This window comes from Cervus canadensis, chromosome 3 (genome assembly GCF_019320065.1).
Source record: "Cervus canadensis isolate Bull #8, Minnesota chromosome 3, ASM1932006v1, whole genome shotgun sequence".
Classification (NCBI taxonomy): domain Eukaryota; kingdom Metazoa; phylum Chordata; class Mammalia; order Artiodactyla; family Cervidae; genus Cervus; species Cervus canadensis.
Window position 1 is genome coordinate 110168834 of NC_057388.1, and position 24078 is coordinate 110192911.

General features: G+C 56.5%; 1 protein-coding gene and 2 long non-coding RNA genes across 4 annotated transcripts in view; 2 read left to right on the forward strand and 1 right to left on the reverse strand.

The window, feature by feature from the left end:
* The window catches only part of UBE3C (ubiquitin protein ligase E3C), a 115881-nt gene extending 113108 nt beyond the window's left edge, over positions 1 to 2773 (forward strand). For both annotated transcript variants that reach the window (XM_043463991.1, XM_043463992.1), the window contains exon 23: positions 1467 to 2773. In XM_043463991.1, coding sequence (XP_043319926.1) covers positions 1467 to 1637 — 171 coding nt within the window. In that variant the 3' untranslated portion in view covers positions 1638 to 2773. The remainder of the gene's footprint in view (positions 1 to 1466) is intronic.
* A 12-nt stretch (positions 2774 to 2785) lies between these two features.
* On the reverse strand, positions 2786 to 6336 carry LOC122438813. The gene is made up of 2 exons (XR_006268653.1): positions 6205 to 6336; positions 2786 to 4357 (listed from the first exon to the last, which is right to left on the reverse strand). It is a non-coding gene; the product is annotated as an uncharacterized LOC122438813 (long non-coding RNA).
* Positions 6247 to 22220, forward strand: LOC122438814. Its single transcript, XR_006268654.1, has 3 exons — positions 6247 to 6376; positions 20723 to 20928; positions 21974 to 22220. It is a non-coding gene; the product is annotated as an uncharacterized LOC122438814 (long non-coding RNA).
* Positions 22221 to 24078: the final 1858 nt, after the last annotated feature.

The window sequence follows — 24078 nt, forward strand, 5'->3', positions numbered from 1 at the left end:
CTGGCCTGAGAACGCCCATGTTCCGGTGTATCGTTTCTTCCTTTCTAGCTGGTTTTCTATAAAGAAAAGCTATTTTTTCTCATCAGCTCTTAGGTTACCGTGAGGACTGCTGGTACAGAAAAGATGGAGTAAATCTTGACTATTCCTCATTTACCAGTTATTGAGGGGGATAACTAGCGTTTTTGGGACAGCCAGTACATTTTAGTTTTACTGTCATTCTGAACCTTTAGCATTTGCTTTTTTCAGTCCATGGCACCCCCTCCCTTTGATCTTCCATGTCCCATCTGCAGGTGGGCGGTGGGCTCAGGGTCTGTAAATAAGTCCCAAGCAGCTATGGGTGGCTTCTTGCTTCCTGATGTGATGGGATAGTGACACTTGCTGTGTGCATCTCCTGGCCCATGTCGGGATCACATGTTTTCCAAGAAGCCCTGGTTCCTCTCCTGGAGACCAAGTTGGTAGAGAGCAGGGCTGGGCCCTTGGCCTGCTCGTTGTCACCGGAGGTCACTGTGTTCAGGCCTTTCCAGGGCACAAAGCTGGGACATGGGCGCTCTCTTCTTGAGAGAAAAATTCATCAAAGTTCACACTACTTTTTCCAACTGACATTCAGGTGTGTGAGGTTTTTATTTCTTTGATTGTATATTTGGATCTCTCTACCAGTGATTAATCTTGGCTCCTATTATTAATAGTTCATTTGCTTGCTCTGGTAAATTCTAGGATCCTACAATAAGTTATATGTAATTTTCATGTAATAGTTGTATGTAACACTACAGTGATTTTAGAACAACAGTACCAGTATTTACGGTGACATTTCTGAAAACCATTTAAGATTCCGGCCCCCCCCCCTTTTTTTTTGGCCACACCACATGGCATGTGGGATCTTGGTTCCCCAACCAGAGTTTGAACCCCCAAACCCTTCATTGGGAGGTCGTGCCTTAACCACTGCCCGCCAGGAATGTCCCTGTGGTTCTAAGACACGGGCAACACCGCCCTTTGTGAGTGCGCCACCAGCACCCAACGTCCTGTGTTTAGAAGGGCCGCCTTCTCTCCTTGACGGAGACTGCCGCCTCCCCCTGCTCCCGGGTCCCTTTGTGGTTCACTTGGAGAAGAGGCACCTCTGCTTTTCCCATGTTTTCAGCAAAGAGGTTTATTTATACATTCCGCTCTTTACCCTGTACCTTTTAAAATTTTAAACTAATTTTTAAAAGGCAAAAAAATGAAAACTTTAGAGGCCTTTTCACCAAAAAGATTCTGTATTCACTCCCATGCATTCACGCTGTTCTCTGTCCCTTTTTATGCCTGAAGCCCATACACAGTATTGGGTAGAAACTTGGAGCCAAGTTTGAGGGCAGTGAAAAAGCGGGTGTCCCCGTGGGGACAGGCGAGAACAGCCGTCACTTCCTGCTGAGTCTGAAAGGCTCCCTGCAGGCCGTGCTTGGTGACCGCGCCGTGCGTCCGCTGTCTTGCAGGAGCTGTACCCCGCGTTCTGCATCCACAACGGGGGCTCCGACCTGGAGCGGCTGCCCACAGCCAGCACCTGCATGAACCTGCTGAAGCTCCCCGAGTTCCAGGACGAGGCGCTGCTGCGGAGCAAGCTCCTGTATGCCATCGAGTGCGCCGCGGGCTTCGAGCTGAGCTGACGCGTGGCGGCGGCCCACCCTCTGCGGAGACGGCCGGGCCTGCGCGCCCCCGGCTAGCAGGGCGCGCGCCGGACTCCCAGCTCTCCCGGGTCTCTCCCCGCCACCCCTCCCTGCATTTTTAAGTGATTTATTAAGTTGTGCTCACCTATTTAGATGGACGTTGCTTTTCAAATAACTTAAAATAACAGATGTTACGTGCCACGTGGCTAACATAGTAATTTTGCCAAGAAGAGCACAGTTTTAAGACTGGTGGCAACTCAGTGAAATTAACCAAAGATGAAGCTTTGGCTCTGCTGCAGACGAGCCCCCCAAGCTGGCGACCCGGCGCCTGGCGGGGGCGCTGCTCGGACCTGCCTCCGGTCTGCAGAGACACGGGCCTCTGGGGGCCACTGCTTCTCGTGTGGTTGAATTGTTTACAAGCCTCATTGTTAAAACTAAAGGCTTTTTTTTTTTTTTTCCTGCTGCCTTTTCCCAAAGTGGTTAGGTTGGAAAATAGATAACAATGGTAATATTTTATTTGTGTTTTTTAAGCCATCTCCCCAGAACGGGACTAGCATGCTTGTTCCCGGTCTGCCGCTGACCTGCATCGTGATGGTTTGGACATTCCTGTGTGTGGGTGTGTGTGAGGCGGGTCCTTCACTCTCTTCTTTTCTGTCTCCACCTCGTGCCTGGAGAGCTTTCGGGGTGGGGGGGGGGTGGTGGCCTCCGTCCTGCTCCTGCGCGTGTGCGACCCGCGTGAGCGATGCTGGGGGAGGAGGCCCGCAGCCCCTCCCGAGTCACTTGAACCAAAGTGGCGCTGCGCCTTTGCACTGCGGCCCGGGCCGCGCCCCCTCGCTTCCGGGTGCTGCGGTGCAGGGGGCGGGCGCCCGGGGCGGGGCGGGGCGGGGCGGTCCTCTCGGGATTCGGCACTTTATCGGGACCTGGCGAGGGGAGCATCTGAGAACTCGCCGGAGGACGCAGGTGCTGGCCGGTGTTCGCTGTCACTGGAGCTCTGGGCTGGCGTGGGGGACGGGCCACAATTAGCAATATCCTTTTAAATGTGGGGGAGCCGAATGACACTTTTAAGACAATGACCATTATCAAAACAAAATGTATAATTTCTTAATTTGAAGAATAAATTAAGTGTTTAAATGCTATTTGTAGTCTTGATATACAGAAATAAAATAATTAGGGTTTGTCCTTGGTTTTATTTTTTTATTTTAGGTCGTTTTATGTTGGATGGTCTATATCTTCTTTACTTATTAATTATTTGTATATTAGCAGTATTTTGGAAATGGAATATCTGGGACTGAAGAGAAATGGGCAGTTACTCTTAACTTGGATTTTCTTCCTCGGCTATTCTGAGCTTATTTATTTATTTGTATGTTCCAATGGCTAAATATTTGCATTAAATTTTTTTCCCAAGTTTGTGTTGGAGTCATACCCCAAATCATTGTGATTGGTTCTGTTCTGCCCTAGTAAAGCCACAGCTTCTAAACGTCAGTTTATCACGTTGTTTAAATGTCAACAGTTGAGACAGGGCAGTAACAGGCTATGGTTCAGAATCTGGTATACCAGACAGTGACTCCTGGCATCTGAAATGCCCCAGGTGAGGCTTCGAGAAGGCTGGCCGGAAGCAGCACCCCCACCTCAGGCCTTGGGGAGAGCCAGGCTCGCCCGGTCCCCGAGGGCCTAGTATTAGATTACTGAGAAGCACTCAAGTAAGGTCCGCCCTTCTCCATCATCCTGCCTGCCATTTCCTGGTCCGTCCTGGCGTCCTGCTTCGTGCTGCTGTGTTGGTGCTCGTGCCAGGGAGAACCGCTGAAGGAACACTGTAACGCAGAAAAATAGAAGCTAAAGGCCTGGAACCAGAGCCACGCTGGTCTTCTGCTGGTGTCTTAGTCACCTGTCCCGAGTTCCTCTGCTCCCGGTCTGAAAGACTTTCAGGAGCAAAGCGAAGGGTGCCCCAGATCACACAGCCTCTCTGCCACAGAGAGCAGCAGACGCCCCCGGAGTTTGTCCTGGGAAGAGTTAACGTCCACTCCCCAAACAAGGTGAGTTGTTGAGCCCGCTCTGGGCTTCCGAAGTTTCTTTCCTGGTGTCGCGGTGGTGGCCAGAGTGCACAGCTGAGGCCGGTGACCAGCAGGCGCAGGTGGGCAGTCAGGAGAGGGCTGAGAGGATGGAGGCGGGGCCGGCCGGGAGCCCCTGGTGCCCTGGAGAGCCGTGGACCGCCAGAGGCCTCTGCTTCCAGAAAACTCGGCGAGTTCTTAGGCCTGAGTACTTTGTACCTCAGCTTACCTATCTGTGAAATGGGGACAATTAAATACTGGTCTCCCCCAAGACCGATCCACTTCAGCACCTGTTTTTGGTAACCAAAAGAAATTCAACAAGGATTTGTGCTTTTACCAAGAAAAAAGTGCAAAAGGTGAAGACTGAGTTTGCTCAGCCTGTCTTGCAGGGAGCGTTTCAGAGGCAGTGTCCACCCCACAGGGAGCGGCCCCGCCCAGCTCCTTCCTTCCCCGGGACCACATGAAGCATCTCAGCGTTGAGCTGCCACGGTGTGAACTGTGTCTGTGAGCATCTGGGCTTGGTCCGTTTATCTTGTGCGTCTGTGAGCAAGACGGCTCCTCCAGTGACTGCTGCTTCCCTGTAGGCCTCTGCGACTCAGGAACGGTCTCCGTTGGAGAGTGGGGGACCCTGGGCTTCGGCTTCACAGGAGGGTTACACAGCTTTGATGAGGGCTGTAAATAAGCTTTTGATGTCAATGTTTATAAGCATAATTATAGAACTTTGTTTTAACTTAAGCAGTTTGATGTCTCAGGTAGCAGATATCACCTTTTGACGTTTGCACCTTGATTGTAACATTGTCACCCTTAGGCAACACCGTTCCCTTTTCCTCTGAGACCATGAGCAGAAACGTCAGGCTTCAGCGCCTCGTTTCTCCGGGTGACCCCACCTCTGGGAGCACGTGGGGCTGCTGGCAGCACCCTTGGGACGGCGGGTGGCTGCGCCCCAGCAGGCAGGCAGGAGTGGTGAGGAACACGGGGACCAGCGCCCGTGAAATGAGTGTACCGAGACATTGATGCTTTATTACCTTTCATGCGTCAGATGAAAAGTCGCTTGTGATGTGGCACCTGGAGAAGAGGCCAGCCTGTCCCGACATGAGTGTCTAAGGCCCCACCTTCCCTTCCCCTTCCCGCCCCCTCCCCCGTGCCCGCCCACTACCCGGGGCCCCCCAGGCCTGACCCCTCCGCCCCCGAACCCTCAGGAGGCTGGGCCATGGAGGGAACCGTGCAGGTTAGGGCCCGGGTCATGGCGGGTGGTGTGCGGCAGGACAGGGCCAGCCTTCGGGGTCCCTGCCAGGGGCTGTGTGGCTTGGGCGTGCCGCCGGGGGAGTCTCACCGAGGCCCAGTGACCAGGGTTTGGGGGCGTCCCATGGGCTTCCCAGGTGACATCAGAGGTAAAGAACCCACCTCCCACTGCAGGAGACAAGAGATGTGTTTGATCCGTGGGTTGAGAAGATCCCCTGGAGGAGGAGATGGCGGGCCACGGTCCATAGGGTCACAGAGTCGGGCACGGCTGAGTGACTTAGCACGCGTGCACACACATGTCTCTATGTTGCACCTGTGTCCCCCGGGAGAGCGTAGCCCACAGTGCGGGCAGGGCTGGCCCAGAGCTGGGGCTGCTGAGTGCTGGGGTAGGAGCCCCACACGTGCCGCGCTTTGGGGATGATCCCGGGCACCCAGGGTGTGCACTGCTGCTGCGGCAGCGGCCAGGCCGGCCGCCTCTCCACCCCTCGGCCCTCCTTTCCCTGGGACCCCACACCCGCGGAGCCCTCTCCCCATGCGGCCGGCAGGGGGCGCTGGGGCTGCACACAGCACACCCAGGCCCGGACGTGTATGTGCATGCTTGTACACACACACACACAGAAGGGGAGGGTTCCCGAGGGGAGGAGGGCCTCAGCCCGGTGTGGAAGCACGGAGGACTGACGGGACAGACCAGGGGACATGATCTGGCCTCCCCGCCCTGTGGACGCCCGCCGTGCGCGCTGGCCCTGCCCCCGCCACTGCACCACCTTCGGCACGCGATGCCCTCTGGGGCCACCCAGCCCACTGCAGGCAGCCCTGAGCTCGTGGGGTCTTGGTTCCCCATCCCGGGATGGAACCCGCTGCAGCGGGAGCGCGGGGTGTCAGCCCCTGGCCCGCGGGGGTGGGGGGGGAAGCCCCGCCCTGGTGTATTTGGTGTCCTTTCCTGCTTGGCCTGCTGCTGGTTTTCGGTTTAAGTCTTTTCTCAGCCCCTCTCTCTGCTGGGCGTGTTTCCCCGGCTGCAGGCCCTCCCTGCCTGCTAGCCCCAGGGCCCAGCGTTCAGGGCGGGCTCTTCAGGGACCCCACCTTCCTACCCGACCCCACGTCCCCTCCCTCCATTGTCCGTGGTGATTTTAGCTGCTGCTTTTGTTCAGAGTTGCACACGCAACTGTTGAGTCTGTTGATTCTTTAATTTGATAAAAATACAAAAAGAACTCCCCAACCCCCACCCATGGCCGCCTGAACCCTGCACTGCACGCCGCGTGGTGGCGTGCAGGACTCACCAAGGTCTGACGCTCAGCTGAGCAGAGAGAAGGACAAGCGCCGTGTGCAACTGCGGGGCACACAGGCCCAGAAGGCCTTGTCGCCTGTCTGGGGCTCGTCTCAGCTGGGGGCCTTCCTTCCGAGCCGCTCCTGGACTCCTGGGGCATCTGCATCCCGCCGTCATCGTGGCGGGTGGGTCCCCTGCAGGACCGCGGGGCAGGTGTGGACGGAGGAGGAGACCCCGGGCCCCTCTCGGGTCAGGCATCTTCCCCGGGGTCGGCTGGGCTGAAGGGTGAAACCCGAGGACCAGGAGGCGGCCGTGCAGAGACCGCCGGGGACAGGGGTGTCTGGGTTCAGCGAGGCGGGGGAGGGGCGGGGCCTGCGGGGCGAAGTGCCTGCCCACGGTCGCTGTTCTGAGCTTGCCGCACGTCTGGGGGCAGGGGCAAAGCCCGGCACGGAGAGTGGCTGCTGGCCGTCCAGGGTCTCTCTGGAGTGCAGAGTCGTTTGGTGAGCGCGCTGGGCAGGGACACCGAGGTCAGCACGGCTGCCGACCCTGGCCCGGGGCTGCTGCCTGGGTCACTCAGGCAACACCCGTGCCAGCCTGGTGACCGGGCCTCCTCAGCGCTGCGGGGCTTGAAGAACACGTTTCCAACCTGGCTGCCCCTGGGGGTGGCGCCTGGAGGCGGCGCTCTTTCCAGGCCCAGCCGAAGCGGCCTCCCCAGACCCCCGCAAGCCGCGGGGTCTCCAGGGGGTCTCCGCCGTCTCTGGCACTGAGCGCCTTGTGTCACAACCTGCTGCCCCCTCACCTGTCTCTGCCACTGCACTCCCCCAGGAGACATCAGCCACCCTCTGGGCACCTTCTGGGGCGTTACAGCCGGTGGGGGCAGGGAGACCCTGGCAGGAGGCGGGTGGAAGGCTCGATGGCTGTGCCCCGCCCGCCCATCCCGGACGCCCCCCGGCCCAGTCCCCTGTGAGGAGCAGCCGGTCGAGCGAGTCCGAGTCCGAGGTTCCGGACACCTGATCTGGGCCTCTGCTCTCATCCGCCAGCTCACACCCTCCCCAGAGGCGTCCATGCTCAGTTTCCATGAGCGGGAGGCGCCAGACTGTGCTGAGGGGTTTGCAGAGCACATTCAGTCTCCAGTAACTGGAGACAGAGCTTCAATTATTCAAGGCGTCGGCAGAAGCATCGGTCGCATGAGGCACTGCCATCTGTGCCAATGCCCAACCCACAGGGACGTGCAGGTGGCCCACAGGTGGGGAACGTGGCTTCTCGCACCCTCTGCGGGGCTTCCAGGCCACGCAGTGCCCAGCGCCACCCCCCAGGGCTCAGCTACCGGGGCGAGCGGGCAGCGTGGGGCATGTGGGTGCCATGTCCCCAGGCACCAGCCCCAAGGGGAGGCCATGGCCGCCCCGAGAGGTCATGGCCCCCCAGGGAGGTCACAGCTACCCCCAGAGGTCACGGTCCTCCAGGGAGGTCACGACCCCCATGAGAGGTCACAAATACCCCCTGAGGTCACGGTCCTCCAGGGAGGTCACAGCTACCCCCAGAGGTCACGGCCCCCCAGGGAGGTCACAGCCCCCCAGGGAGGTCATGGCCCCCATGAGAGGTCACAGCTACCCCCAGAGGTCACAGCGCCCCAGGGAGGTCACAGCTGCCCCCAGAGGTCATGGCCCCCCAGGGAGGTCACAGCTGCCCCCAGAGGTCATGGCCCCCCTAGGGAGGTCACGGCCGTCCCCAGGCCTGCGAGCTGATGTCCAGCGGGAAGGGGTCTCAGGCCGACAGTGGACAGTGGCCCGCAGCATGGGTGGAATTCCCACCTCCCGGGAGTCCCGTGTGTGCTCTGGCAGCCTGCCCAGGGAGCACAGTGGGTCCGCAGGTCGGCACGGGCAGATAGTGGGCAGAGGTGCAGCAGGGTGACCAGCTGCACTGCCGGCCCCCCAGGTCACCGGGCATCTTCAGATCCTCCTCCAGTCACTCCAGGGCCAGGGGAAGGAGGCGGGCCTGCTGGGGCGGAGGGCAGAGGGCAGCTGGATCCAGGTCCAGATGCTGGAACAGCCCGAGCCCGAGGTTGGGGGTCAGGACAGAGCGTTCGGGTCAGGTGGACTCTGCCCAGCCCAGCCCAGCCCTGGGGGCAAAGAGCCAGAGAGCCCAGCCCAGCCCTGGGGGCAAAGAGCCAGAGAGTCTGCAGACAAGAAGCGGGGTGGACACTGCGCGCAAGGACAGGGGTGGTCCCAGGGGGAGGGGAGGCCGCTCGTCACCCCTCAGTAGCATGGGGGCCACCAGCGGGGCTGCACCCAGCCGTGGTGCACCCCATTATCCCGGGGGCTCCAGTGGGAGCTGAACGCCGCCCTCTGAGGCGCCTCGGGGTGGCAGGGCAGCCTTCCCTGCCCCAGAGCACGCTGTGCCCACTCTGGGACTGCCATGACATCTGGGGCCGCTCGCCTGGAGCAACCCTCATCCTGCCCCTACCGGCGTCCTGATGCCTGGCCTGTGAGCGCTCCTCGAATGTCACCCCAGGCTTCCCGACTCGGTGAAGTGAAATCACACTTGCACACACCCCACGTGAACACTGGAGACCATCCACGAGCTGTTTTCCTGGCCCTCCCGAGGGGTGTGGGGCCAGTCTGCTCTGGGCCGCTGGGAGCAAGCCTGCTCAGGGTCGCTGCCCTCCCGATCCACGTGTCCGGGGGGTAAACGTGTACCGGGGGACCGGGAGAGGGGAAGAGCAGGCCCCGGGGCTGGGGGGTGGCGCACTTGGGCCTGGCCCGCGGGGCGCTGGGCTGAGGCCCCCTGCGTGGGTGCCCCCACGGTGGCCGCCCTGGGAGGTCCACTCCCTGAGTGCACCCTTTGGGCTCCCGGCGGCCGCACCCCACATGAATCAGGGCTGCCCGGCTGGGTGGGGCCCCAGACTCCATGACCTAATGGCGTTGTCTCTAATTGTGGCTCAGGTCTGCTGGCACACAGGCTGGCCCAGGGGGTGGGGGGTGTTGTGCCCAGACTGTTGGCTGCAGGCCCCCCTGGGCCTGGAGTTCTAGCCACCTGTTCACAGCCGCCTCCATCTCCCTGATGGCCTCCTGGCAGGCAGGGCCCTCAGCCAGTCACTCTGCATCCCAGGGCCTTGCCCTGGGTGTGGTCAGAGTTCTCAAAGCGTTGGATGAACAAGGGCCTGATACAGCTGGGAGGGCAGGGAGCGATGACCAGGGGGAAGGGACCATCCCCGGGCGGGGCGTCCGGCGTCCTGAATTCCTGACGGGTCTTCATCCTTGAGAGTCCAGGGTGGGAAGTCAGAACACCTGAGAATTTCCACGACTCTAATGCTGATTGCTTAAAATGACGGAATCATTTTCCTATGATAGGTTGTGTTGAAAGCTTGAGGGCCGGGGACTTCCCGGTGGTCCGGTGGTTAATTAAGACCCCCGGCCTCAGAGGCCGGGAGCTCAGTGTTCCACCCCTGGTAAGGGGACTAAGATCCCACATGCCACTCGGTACCCGCCCCCCCCAAAAAAAGTTTGGTGGCTTTTCTGTTTCCTTTATTTTTATGTATTTACGTTTTTGACTGCCCTAGGCGGCTTGTGGAATCTGAGTTCCCCAACCAGGGATTGAACCCCGGCACCCAGCAGTGGAAGCACCAGGAAGTTCCCTTTGCTATTTTAGAAAGATATGATAATAAATGCACCATTCTCTATGATTTAAAACAGCTCTGGCCACAACTTGGTAGACTACCTTTATTGTTCTCAAAATACTTGCAGCATTTCTCAGACCCTCTTCATCACCATGGATGTTTAGAGAGTTCTGTTTAAGGAGGAACATTAGGTCCGGGACGACGTGATGAAGACCCGGACCCCCCGAGGACGCTGCTCCTCAGTGCATCCCGCAGGGTTTGAATGGAGCGCTATAGTCGGCCTATGTGCCGACTGCGCTGCAGTTTGTGGGCAGGAATGACTCACGGGCCCTCGGGCACATTCCGCCCTGCCAGCGACTAGCAGGGAGGCTGCGTGGACCTCTCCCACACAGGGCACAGCCCGGTTCCTGAACCTGCCCACACCGCCGTCCCCATTCCCAGCGCTGACTGACTCCAGGGGCTTCCCCAGCTGGCAGTGTCTCTGTGTTGATTAGCAAGCTCTAATTCTTCCGGGAGAATGATCATCTGTTTTCCCATCTTACTGGTTTCTCTTGAGATTCAAAAATACATATGAATTTCCTGAGAACTGGAAGGAAGTTCTGTGGGGAAACAGGACTCAGTCAGGCTTGGCCGTTGGCTGGCCAGCCGCAAATCGGTTAGCGGGTCTCTGAGGCCAGCACCCTGTGGGCGGAGCCGCTTGGGCACAGCCGGGGTGGCCTCAGGGGGCAGGGTAGGGGCTGCAAAGGACTCTAGACTGGCCTTTAGGTTCCTCCTGGCTGGGGCTAACAGTACTTCTCTCGGGAGTAATCAAACAAGTGGGCATTGAGACATCTATTTGGCACAGGGAGAAAAGAGAGGTTCTATTTCGATTTAATTTTTGTTAAAAAATACTAAAAATTTGGGCTTTATTGATATTTCATATATAGATCCACTTTAAAAAAAGAAATTTGGCTTTTCATTTTTGTTACTCAGTCACTAAGTTGTGTCTGACTCATTGCAACCCCATGGGTTGCAGCATGCCAGGCCTCCCTGTCCATCACCATCTCCCAGAGCTTGCTCAAACTCGTGTCCCTCGAGTGGGTGATGCCATCCAACCATCTCATCCTCTGTTGTCCCCTTCTCCTCCCACCTTCACTCTTTCCGAGTATCAGGGTCTTTTCCAATGAGTCAGCTCTTCACATCATGTGGCCAAAGTATTGGAGCTTCAGCTTCAGCCTCAGTCCTTCCAATGAATACTCAGGACAGATTTCCTTTAGGATGGACTGGTTGGATCTCCTTGCAGTCCAAGGGACTCTCAAGAGTCTTCTCCAACACCACAATTCAAAAGCATCAATTCTTCAGTGCTCAGCTTTCTTTATAGTCCAGCTCTCAGATCCATACATGACCACTGGAAAAACCATAGCTTTGACTAGATGGACCTTTGTCAGCAAAGTGATGTCTCTGCTTTTTAGTATGCTGTCTAGGTTGGTCATAGCTTTTCTTCCAAGGAGCAAGAATCTTAATTTCGTGGCTGCAGTCACCATCCACAGTGACTTTTAGAGACCAAGAAAACACTGTCATTGTTTCGATTGTTTCCCCATCTATATGCCATGAAGTGATGGGACCAGATGCCATGATGTTCGTTTTTTGAATGTTGAGTTTTAAGCCAACTTTTTCACTCTCCTCTTTCACCCTCATCAAGAGGCTCTTTAGCTCCTCTTCACTTTTTGCCATTAGAGTAGTATCATTTGCACATCTGAGGTTGTTGATATTTCTCCCAGCAATCTTGATTCCAGCTTGTGATTCAGCCCAGTATTTCGCATGATGTGTTCTACATATAAGTTAAATGAGCAGGGTGACAATATACAGCTTTGACATACTCTTCCCCATTTTGAACCAGTCTATTTTTCCATGTTCAGTTCTGTTGCTTCTTGACCTACATACAGATTTCTCAGGAGGCAAGTAAGGTGGTCTGGTATCCCCATCTCTTTAAGAATTTTCCACAGTTTGTTGTGATCCACACAGTCAAAAGCTTTAGTGTAGTCAATGAAGCAGATTTTTTCTGGGATTCTCTTGCTTTTTCTATGATCCAACAGATGTTGGGAATTTGACCTCTGGTTCCTCTGCCTTTCCTAAATCCTACTTGTAGATCTGGAAGTTCTTAGTTCATGTACTGTTGAGGCCTAGGTTGAAGGATTTTGCACTTTTCTTTGCTAGCATGTGAAATGAGTGCAATTGTGTGATAATTTGAATATTCTTGGCCCTTGTCCTTCTTTGGTATTGAAATAAAAGCTGCCTTTTCCCAGTCGTGTGGCCACTGCTGAATTTTCCTAATCTGCTGCTGTATTGAGTGCAGCACTTTAACGGCATCGTCGTTTAGGATCTGAAACAGCTCAGATGGAATTCTGTCACCTCCACTACCTTTGTTCTTAGTAACGCTTCCTAAGGCCCACTTGACTTCGCAGTCCAGGATGTCTGGCTCTAGGTGAGTGATCACACCATCATGGTTATCCGGGTCATTAAGACCCTTTTTGTAGTTTTTCTGTGTATTTTTGCCACTTCTTCCTGTGTGCTGTTTTGGATCTGTCAGGAACCCTCTGGCCCTTATTGATTCTTGAATATTCAGGAATTAAGAGGAGAGGCACGCCTTTCCCGGGGCTGAGGAATCCAGGCATTTCTCATTACAGTGATAAGTACCCTCTTCCTTATTATGAGCCAAATGGTAAAAGGTGATTGTTTGCAACTCTCTCTTTGATAGGGATCATCTTATGTTTTGTAAGTCTGGAATTTTAATCTTTGTCTTTGCTGAGAATAACCACCTTGTAAGACAGTATATATGCCCACACCATGTTGATTAAAATACCTTTGCTCCATCAGAGCTTTGGTCCCCGTGTCTTTCTCTCTCTCTCTATTTCTAGCTAATTCCTTGGAGCACGGAGGACCGCTGAGCTCAGTTTCTTTCCCGGGCTTCTAAGACCCTCTTGAGAAGGCGCACTGCGCCTTCACCCACTGGAGAGGGCGCCTGGTGCCTACGTGCAGCAGCGCGAGCCCTAAGAACAGGACTCTATTGGCTTTCTGCGTAAACCAGGGGATATCAGCCTCTTTCTCTCTCTTACTCCCCGGGCCACCAGGTTCCGGTCCATTAAAGGACCAACAAGCGCTATCAGCCTCTTTCTCTCTCTTACTTTCTTATTGTCGACTCCGGACCACTAGGTTCCGGGCCATTAAAGGACCAACACTTCTTCTTAATATCTTCTGTTTCTGTTAGGTTCATACCGTTTCTGTCGTTTATTGAACCCATTTTTGCATGAAATGCTCCCTTGGTATCTCTGATTTTCTTGAAGTCTTTAGTCTTGCCCATTCTGTTGTTTCCCTCTATTTCTTTGCACTGATCGCTGAGGAAGGTTTTCCCGTCTCTCCTTTTTATTCTCGAGCTCTGCATTCAGTTGGGTATAGCTTTCCCTTTCTCCCTTGCCTTTTGCTTTTCTTCTTTTCTCAGCCATTTGTAAGGCCTTTCGCTCCCCTTAAGCCTTTTTTTTTTTTCTCTCGTTGAGACACCAGGGCTCCAGGGCCCCTGTGCATGTGGGCTGTAGTCCCCAGGTCAAGGATCAAACCTGAGTCCCTGCCCTGGAAGGCAGATTCTCAGGGGTGTCCAGCATGTTAGGTCTTAATCTGGGGACAACACTTAACTTTCAAAGCTGACAGCAAGGGAGGCCGACCTGTTACAAGCTTGATGGGGCCTCAGGAGGCGGAGGTTTTAGACACACATCACGGCCCACACACACATTTATCCATCGGGGTGTCCAGTCGTAGAGGCCTGAAGGCCACCAGCCAGACCAGGAGCAGCAGAGCCGGCCCCCGAGGGTCCCTGAGAGAGCCAGGGCTGGGGGGCGCCTCCCGCCGGGCCAAGGGGACCCCAGGCCCAAGAGGCCCTGCCGCGCCTGGTGCGGGGGCTGGCGCCCTGTGCCTGGCCTGGCCGGCTCTGGTGTGGGGTCCCCGGGCCGTTGTTCTGTCGCTCAGTTGTGTCCGACTCTTGGCGACCCCGTGGACTGCAGCCCGCCAGGCCTCCGTGTCCCTTACCGTCTCCCTGGGTGGGGTCAAACTGAAGCAGGCAGGGGCTCAGGCAGGGCTGACAAAGAGGAGAGAAGCCTGCGATAAGACCCAGCGTCAGAGGGATTTCATTTCCCTGAGGCAGAGAAAGGGCTTCTTGTTTGCAGCCTCCTCCCCCACACGCCCATTGTAGGAGAGGACAGAGCTCGCCCAGGTGGCCAGGGCAGGCGCTCGGCTGGCGGTGGGGCCTGAGGTCTCGTCTGAGCTTTGCCCCCAGCGAGTCCCTATGTGTCACCAAGGGGGGGCTGGGCAAGCACCCGCGGCCCTCCTCAAGGCAGAAACAGGCCGGAGGCCGCCCCCCAACTCACCCGGGGACCCAGCGGTACACTGAGGAGAGCTGTAGATTTTTGTTGGGCCACCGCCTGGAGGGGACGTCCAGGAGCCCGGCCCGTGGAGCGGTCAGTGCTGGCCGCCCCCTGGCCGCACGGAGACCCAGAGAGGACGCGGTCCCGGGTCCCAGGACGCCCGGATGCCACCCGTGGAAGCAGGCCCATCCCAGCCCCAGGGCGCGGGACAGGCATCCTGAGAGGCCCGCTTGTCCTGCCCGAGGCTCCTCACACGCAGGCCTTTCTCTGGGGACCCGGGGCCTCCGGCCAGGCCCCTCCCGCCCCGCCCCAGCCGTTCCCAGACCTGCCCCGGCCCTGAATGGCCCTCTGTCTCCCCAGGCGGAGTCAGCGCCTGGACGGCAGCCGCGGCGGGAGCGTGGTGGGGGCGGGGTCTGCAGGAGGGGCGGGGCGCCGAGAAAGGTGAGGGGCCGTCTGCCCGCTGGGGGGCTGCTGAGAAAGGTGAGGGGCCGTCTGCCTGCGGGGCGGGGCCCGAGGCGGCCCGGAGTCAGGGCGGGAGGCCGCAGGCACACAGCTGGGCAGGCCAGGGAGGTTCAGGGCGTGCCCCCTGCAGAACCGGCCTCAAGTCCACGGCAGGCTGACCGGGCTCCCTGCCCACAGCCCTCACCCACCTGAGGCCGCCAAGGCTCCCAGAGGAAATGCAAATGTTTCCGGAACCGGGGCAAGCATCCAGGGCAACCGGTCGGTCACCTGGGACGCCTGTGGCCTGGAGGGCGGCCCGAGATCGGGGCCAGGAGCACCGGGCATGAGGAGCAGCCTGGGAGGTGCAGAAGAAAGGCCAGGCCCGATCTCCGGGGCTCCCAGTGGGCGCCGGGCCCGGGGCACCAGGGCTGAGCTCTGAGGACCCTGCGTCCGCCTGTCTGTCTGTGCGTCTGTCCACCTGTCCGTCTGCTCTTGGATGCGATGGGAGAGGAGCCGTGGGTGCTGCTGCCAGGCGCTCAGAGGGGCCGGTGACAGTCACCTGTTGGGTCGTCCCTTGCGGTCACCTGGCGCCTGCTGGGAGCCCAGCAGGGCGACCTCTGCAGCGTCTGGGGGAGGCCCCTGCCCCGGGTGCTGGGCTGGAGGAGAAGGGGTGCTGGCAGGGCCTGTCCTGGGTGGAGACAGCCCCAGGGGGACAGTCTAAACAGATTCCCGGGGTGTTCAGCCTCAGCGGGGGAGGGAATCCTGCCTGACTCTGCCTCCAGGGTGAACCCTGGGGACAGACGCTCAGTGAGAAGCCAGAGGCAAGGAAAACACTGGTTCCAGCATATGGGATCCTGGGATCGTCAGATTCCTAGATACAGAGGCAGAAGGCGGGGCCTGAGGATGGGGGTGGGGGGAGGGGTGACATGTTTGATGTGGAAGGTTCCGGAAATTATGCAGATATGGTGGTTGCGCAGCCACCTGACCCAGCGACTTTCCTGGGGCTCCAGTGGCTAAGACTCCATGTCCCCAGGCAGGGGGCCCGGGGTTCGATCCCTGGTCAGGGAACAAGATCCCACATGACTCAACTAAGACCCAGTACAAATAAATAATGTGAACCTAAACTGTGCACTTAAAACTGGTGACAGTGGTAAATTTTATGTTGGGAGTATTTTTACTGCAATCCAAAAAAGAAAAGAAATCCAGAAGTGAAGGTAAATGACAGATCAGCAGGCAAGAGAAGATAAGAGCAGAGACAGGGGCAGGGCTGGGGGGCAGGAAGTGGCACTCTGGGAACCGGCCGGAGCAGGTCTGCCCCTCCCGGGAGGCTCCGCGGACAGACATCTGAGGTTGGCATGGCCCGTAGGTAAGGGACAGACAGTCACTGCCTCGGGGTGGAGGACTCATTCGTGCTGTTTGAATATTTACTGTGGGCCAGTGCTAACATCACGATTTAAAACACTGGTTTTAAGAAGAAAATGGCACCCCACTCCAGTACTCTTGCCTGGAAAATCCCATGGATGGAGGAACCTGGTAGGCTACAGTCCATGGGGTCACAAAGAGTCGGACGCGACTGAGTGACTTCACTTTCACTCTCACAAAGCATCCCCAGGTAGTCCAGAGGTTAAGACACCACGCTGCCAAGGTAGGGGCGCAGGTTTGGTCCCTGGTCAGGGAGCTGACAAGTCACGGTCCCTGTGGCTAAGTAAATGAAAAGGGTTTCCCAGGTGGCTCAGCTGGTAAAGAATCAGCCTGCAATGCAGGAGACCTGGGTTCAATCCCTGGGTTGGAGAGATCTGCTGGAGGAGGGCGTGGCTACCCACTCCAGTATTCTTGCCTGGAGAATCCCATGGACAGTGGAGCCTGGAGGGCTACAGTCCGTGGGGTCACAGAGTCAGACACGACTGAGTGACTGACACGTCCACTTTCACTTTCAAACCAAAGACACACCTAAGGGTAAGGGTTAAGGTGCCCGTTGTTACAGGGCAAACCTCTTTGTCCCCAGACCTTCAGTGAAGGGCGATGGGAGTTCCCGTGACCCGGTATGAGCCTGCAGGGAGCATGCGTGTACAGGACCGGGAGTGTGCACATGTGTGTGCCAGTGTGCGTGTGTGTCTGTGGCACTACTGGCCCCAGCAGGCCTGGAGAGCCATCCACGGGGCACGGGGCGCTCACACGCTTGTGAGTTGGGCAGCTTCCCCTCGCTGTGGCACCAGAGCCCGGAGCCTCCACACCAGCTCTGCAGGGGCCTGGGCCTCGGCCGAGGGGCACCGGGCCGCGGGCAGGAGGCACTGGGAGGCCCGTGGTCAAGGCGATGGAGGCCCGGCCGCAGCTCCAGCCCCGGTGAGCACTGGGCGAGGCCGGGATCTGCAGGCTCAGCCCTGGGTGCGGACGGCAGGGTGGGGCTGCCCGGTCGCCAACCCCAGGGCAGGCCCCGGAAAGTCCTGGGCCAGCGTTGGACGGTGGCCCAGGTCCCCACGGGCGAGAGGGTCAGCCTGTGCCCGCGGCATGGCCGTGCCCGCCGTCAGCAAGTGAACCCAAAGGAAGGCAGGAAGGGGCGCCTATCTTATCAGGACTGCCTGGCCCAGCCTCCCCTGCGCCTGCCTCGGGCCATGTGCCCCCAGGAGCACCTGGGCACAGTCGGCGTTGACCTCCACTCGAGAGCCCGCTGGAAACTTCTGGAAACGTTCTGATCCGTGGTGGAGCTGGGCCAGGTGAACGCACTGCTGCCTGGGCTCTGAGGGCAAGCGAGTCCTTCCTGGGACAGGACCTTCATTCCCACCGCCCGGGATGCAGAAGTGACAGGAGTCCATTTCCCAAGGGGTGTCCCGGCCCGGCCCTTCTCTCAGGGTCACCTCTCCAGGTCTGCAGGGGTTTAAGTGCAAAAGGCAGAAATGTCAGAGAAGCAAAGGTGAGTCACAGATCCCAACGCAAGCATCCTACCCGGACCTGAAACTGTTAGTCACTCAGTCGGGTCCAACTCTTTGAGAGTCCATGGACTGTAGCCCACCAGGCTCCTCTGTCCATGGGATTCTCCAGGCAAGAGTACTGGAGTGGGGTGCCATTTCCTCCTCCAGGGAATTTTCCCAACCCAGCAATTGAACCCGGGTCTCCTTCATGGCAGGCAGATTCTTTACCGTCTCAGCCACCAGGGAAGCCCTATCCCACTTGATCACCAGCCTAAAAACTGTCTCAGCTGCCGCGTGAGTCCATCAGCCCTCCTCTCCTCCCAGCCCCCATCCTCGCGTCCCAGGGTCATTCATCACCTGTCCATTCGAAGGCCGCCTCTGGGGCGTCTGGGTGCGGGCGGCCCCGCACCATCTGCAGGACACGGGGCAGACGAAGCCCCTGACCTCACGTGTGGACCCTGAGTCTGCGTTCCACAAGCAGGGTTTCACTTAGAGCTCTGAAAAGTGCTGTGAAGGAAGCCTACGGGCCCAGCCCAGCTGGACTGGACAGAGCCGGAGTCCACTCACCTGGTGAGCAGCAGAGCCCACCCCTGACCCTGGGCTGCAGTGCAGAAAGCTGCAGTGTTTGCTGCAGGGCCTACCAAGGAGAACCGGCCATTCGGGCTCAAAAGACCCAAACTCCCAGAAGGCCCTCAGGGGAGGGGCTTTGAAGGCGAAGTTTGGGGTGAGGGTTGTAGCTCATGCATTTCCTTCTGCCTGGCTGGGGTGAGGGGAGAGGTTGGTGCTCCAGGAACCCCGGTCATCAGCCTTCTGGGGTCCGGTGCTGTGGTCAGCGCTGGTCACGGTGCTCCCTGTTCCCGCCGCCCAGAGGCGTGCCTCGGGCTGTCACGCAGGTTCCCTGAGGAGGAGCTAGGACGCGTCTGTGCGGAACCGTCCTTGCTTTCCTTGCTCGACTGTCTTTCTTTTGTCCCCGTTCCATTTTCTCATGTCCCTGATTAGTCACTGCATGCGTCCACTCTCTGGAACTCAGGGAGGGCCTCGGAGCCCAAAGCCTTTCTCCACAAACAAGAAACAGGACAAACAGGACCCAAGGGGCTTCTGCACCCAGGAGGGCCCCACAGGGTCCTGCTTGGTTTCAGGGCCAGCTTTTCCCCGATGCTCCTTAACCCCCAGGGACACAGGGAATAAAGGGTGGGACGGCACTCACGAGTGTGGCAGAGGAGCTCAGTTTGGGGGGGCCTGGCTTCGTGGAAGCCTGTAGAAGTGCTGGCAATTTGGACTCTGAGAAGTGAGGACCTGGCCAGGGAGTGGGAGGAGGGGGCGGGGAGGATGGCTGCAGGCGTGGGGAGACGCTCAGGGGAGGGGCGAGGCCGGGAGAGGACACTGGGCGGCGCTCCCTGACCCTGGCTGGACCTTGACCTCGGGGGAGCCTGGGGGTGAGCAGGGCCCACTGGCAGAGTGGACTTGGGCTTCGGGTGCTGAGCGGCTCTGGCCCACCCCTAGCCCCGCTCAGGGCCCAGCTGACCCGTCCCCCCTGTTCGGGGCACGGCCGCCGGGCTGGGAGAGTCCACATCATAAGGGGAGGCCCTGGGACCTGACCCAGCGTGACATCTGGCCCACCGAGCCCTCAGAGGACAGCCAGGCCCACCCGCCCCACGAGAGAGCATTAAATCCCCGGTTTAAAGCAGTCCATGGCCCCGGGGCCTGCAAGGGTGTTCACTGGCTTTAGCTTCCTTGATCCCAGAAGGGCTCGTCCCTGACCAGAGGCCAGGTGGCGTGCAAGGTGGGCGCCTCTGCGTTCACAGGCAGCACAGGTGTGCAGAGTCGGTGGGCCCACGCTTGTGACCCCCTGCCCCACCCCGCTGCCCCCAGCCCTGCCTTTCTCTCACCCCTTCCACAGGATTCTCCTAACAGCCCAAGAGGACCTGCGATCACCTTGCAGTTCCCATTGATCGAGCTGCCTAATCACCCGTGGTGGGGAGCCGTCGACACCCGCTCTGAGGGCATTGTTTCGTTCTGCTGCGTGTGGCCTTTAAGCTCCCTGACCAGGGTTCTCCTGCGCCCCGGTACTGGGAGTGCAGAGTCTTAACCACAGGACCGCCAGGGAAGTCCCTGAGGGCACTATTGCTCCATCCCCCCTGTTGGCGAACTGGGAATTCCCGGGAGATTGCAGGTGAAGTTTCTGTGAGAGCAGGAAGCAAAGCTGAAGAGGAAGCTCCAGCAGCAAAAACCCTGCGGAGGCTCAGACTGCTGAGAACGCCCTGGGGCTGTTTTCCCTGGGCCAGAGGTCCTTCTCCTGGGCTAGCACCCAGGGAGGGAGCGACTCCCTCACGACTAGGGTTTGTTTCCGTTGACCCCTTGAGTTACCGCCTGCTGAGCAAGGGCCACGTGGGCTCTCGCGCCCCTGGGACCTATAGCAAAACGTTGTCATCCTGCTAAGGCCGTTACAGGGGAGCGTCTGCTCACAGTGAAGACCAGCCCCCGAGCTGTCACCCACGCTGAGGCCCAGGACACCTGACCTCACCGGAGGCTCGGCCTCCCCAGGGACGTCCCCGCGTCCACCAGCCTGTAATCCCGGTGGCCCAGCGGGGTCACCTGTTCTGAGGCCGCTCCATCCCCAAGGAAGACGGTCCTGCCTTTCTCTCGCTCACAACTCCTTGCTCTGCCTTCCTTCTGCCTAAGAAAACGATCCACTTTGCGCGGCCTCCCGCAGAACCTCCTCTTCACCAGATGGGACGCGGCCCATCCGTGAAGCACTTCACGGAGCCCATTAGATCTGGAAGCTTCCGGGACGTCCCTGACGCTCCAGTGGTTAGGACTCCATGCTTCCACTACTGGGGGCCCAGGCTCCATTCTTGGTCAGGGAACTAGGACCCGCCTCAAAAGAGGACACCCCCCCCACCTCCGCAGAAAAAAATAAAAGATCTTCAAAAGTACTGGGTCGAACAATAAATGCTTTAACAATATTGATCTTTGAAATTGAACACAACAGGCGTGGCTCTTCCATATTCTGAGTGTGGGGACCACGTTTGACTCCAACACCTGACTGGGGCCCCTCCAGCAGCAGCAATTATAATTTGCTTATTTATTGCCAGGAGGAAATTCAGGAGCACTGACCGTGGGTCTTAGTCAGTTAGAGTTGCACATGTGTGTTTTGTCTCACTTTTCTAGCAGCCATGCTTTCCATCGATGTCCGGGTCTGCTGTGTGCACGATGCCTGGGGCGGCAGCCCACCAGGAGGAGCCCCGACCTGGGAGGTGCAGCCTCCGAACAGAAAAGGCCGTCTTTACAGGTCTGCATTCTGGGGAATTGAACTGTGTTTCCAGAAAGACGTGTTGACGGCCCCGGACTTGTGAATCCTTGCAGATGTGATCAAGGTGAGGTCCTCCTGGAACAGGGTGGCTGTGTAAGGAGGGGGCCGTGTAAGGCCGTGTAAGGAGCCACAGGGAGAAATCCCCGAGAGAGGCAGATACCGTAAGGATCGCCAGCCACCCAGAAACCAGGGAAGGCAGAGGCCACCGCTTCCTTCCCTTGGGTTCCCAGACCCATTCCAGTCTGTGCAGATGTGTGTGTGTGCGTGTGTGTCTGTGTGTGTGTGTCTGTGTGTGTACATGTGTGTGCATGTGTGTCTGTGTGTGTCTGTGTACATGTGTGTGCATGTGTGTCTGTGTGTGTGTCGGTGTGTTTGTGTCTGTGTGCATGTGTGTGTACATGTGTGTGCATGTGTGTCTGTGTCTGTCTGTGTCTGTGTGTGGGTGTGTTTGTGTCTGTGTACATGTGTGTGCATGTGTGTCTCTCTGTGTGTACATGTGTGTGCATGTGTGTGTCTGCCTCTGTGTGTGTGTCTGTGTGACTGTGTACATGTGTGTGTGTGTGTCTGTGTATGTGTGTGTGTGTCTGTGTGTCTGTGCATGTGTGTGTGTGTGTACGCGTGTGTGTCTGTGTGTGTGTCTGTGTATGTGTGTGTACATGTGTGTGCGTGTGTGTCTCTGTGTGTCTGTGTACGTGTGTGTGCATGTGTGTGTGTCTCTGTGTGTCTGTGTACATGTGTGTGTCTGTGTACATGTGTGTGTGTCTGTGTTTGTATCTGTGTGTGTGTCTCTGTGTGTCTCTGTGTGTGTCTGTGTACATGTGTGTGCATGTGTGTCTGTGTGTGTGTGTGGCTTCCCTATTTGTTGATGTTGTTGTTTAGCTGCTAAGTCATGTCCGACTCTTTGCGACCCCGTGGACTGCAGCACGCCAGGCCTCCCTGTCCATCACCAACTCCCAGAGCGTGCTCAAACTCATGTCCATCAAGTCGGTGATGCCCTCCAACCATCTCATTGTCCATCGTCCCCTTCTCCCACCTTCAATCTTTCCCAGCATCAGGGTCTTTTCCAGTGAGTTGGCTCTTAGCATCAGGTGGCTTCCCCATGTCAACAGGCGATTCCCGGACACCAGCGGCTCTCTGAGAATCCAGCTCAGCATGGACATGGACTCAGACCCGACCCTGAAGGGCTCAGTCCCGTGGGACACCTCTCCCTGTCGGACACCCAGTTGCAAGTCTGTTGTCATCTGTTCAGTTCAGTCCCTCAGTCATGTCCGACTCTTTGCGACCCCATGGACTGCAGCACACCAGGCCTCCCTGTCCATCACCAGCTCCCTGAGTTCACTCAAACTCATGTCCATGGATTCGGTGATGCCATCCAGCCATCTCATCCTCTGTCGCCCCCTTCCTCTCCCACCTTCAATCTTTCCCAGTCCAGGGATCGAACCCAGGTCTCCTGCATTGCAGGCCGATTCTTTACCAGCTGAGCCGCCAGGGAAGTCTTGTCGTAACCTGTACTTCTGACTAGCTGTCTACATATATGCATGCATTCTAATAAATTTTATTGGGGTATAGTTGATTTCCAATGTTGTATTAGTTTCTCCTGTACAATAAAGTGACTCAGTTATATATATACACATATCCACTCTTTTTTAGATTATTTTCTCATATAGGTCATTGCAGAGTATTGAGTAGAGTCCCCTGTACTGTAGAGGAGATTATTAGTTATCTATTCTATATATAGCAGTGTGTATATGGGCTTCCCTGATGGCTCAGATGGTAAAGAATCTGCCTGCAACGCAGGAGACCTAATTCAATCCCTGGGTCGGGAAGATCCCCCGGAGAAGGAAATGGCAACCACTCCAGTATTCTTTCCTGGAGAATCTCATGGCCAGAGGAGCCTAGAGGTCTACAGTCCATGGGGTTGTAAAGAGTTGGACACCATTGAGCAACTAACACTTCCATTTGGCTGTGCATGTCAATCCCAGTCTCTGTTGCTTCCCCTCTTCGCCCCGCTGGTAACCATAATTTGCTTTTTACATCTGTGGCTTTATTTCTGTTTTGTAGGTATGTTCATTTGTACTTTTTTTTTAGATTCCACATATAAGTGATATCCTATGATATTTGTCTTTGTCTGGCTTATTCCACTTAGCATCATAATCTCTGGGTCTGTCCTTGTTTCTGCAAATGGCATTATTTCATTCTTTTTCTGTGACTGAATAAATATTCCATTGTATATATGTACCACATCTTTTTTTTTATATTTTATTTTTAATTCAAAAAAATTAAAAAATTTTTATGTAGCAAAATATATCAGCACTTTGTTGTTTTTGGATTTCACTTCTTACTTAAGAATGTCATGCCTAACTCAAATTTATAAAAAAATCATGTACACTTCTAATGTTTACACTTCTAATATTTCTTGAATTCATATTTATAAATGGAATGCAGTAGAGCTCTAGCATTTTAAAAAATTAATAGCCAAGTCCCACCATCATAATTAACCCATTCTGATTTTTTTTTCCATTCTGATTTTAAAATATCTTAAAAAAAAAAAAACTTTTAATTTTTTACTGGGGTATAGCCAATTAACAAACTAAGTTTCAGATGAACAGTGAAGAGACTCAGCCAAACATATACGTGTATCCATTTTCCCCTAAACCTCCCACCCATCCAGTTCAGTTCAGTTCAGTCTCTCAATTGTGTCCACAGCACGCCAGGCCTCCCTGTCTGTCACCAGCTCCCAGAGTCCACCCAAACCCATGTCCATCGAGTCGGTGATGCCATCCAACCATCTCATCCTCTGTCGTCCCCTTCTCCTCCTGCCCTCAATCTTTCCCAGCATCAGGGTCTTTTCAAAATGAGTCAACTCTTCACATCAGGTGGCCAAAGTATTGGAGTTTCAGCTTCAGCATCAGTCCTTCCAATGAACACCCAGGACTGATCTCCTTTAGGATGGACTGGTTGGCTCTCCTTGCAGTCCAAGGGACTCTCAAGAGTCTTCTCCAACACCACAGTTCAACAGCATCAATTCTTTGGCGCTCAGCTTTCTTTTTAGTCCAGCTCTCACATCCATACGTGACCACTGGAAAAACCATAGCCTTGACTAGATGGACTTTTGTGGACAAAGTAATGTCTCTGCTTTTTAATATGCTGTCTAGGTTGGTCATAACTTTCCTTCCAAGTAGTAAGTGTCTTTTAATTTCATGGCTGCAATCAC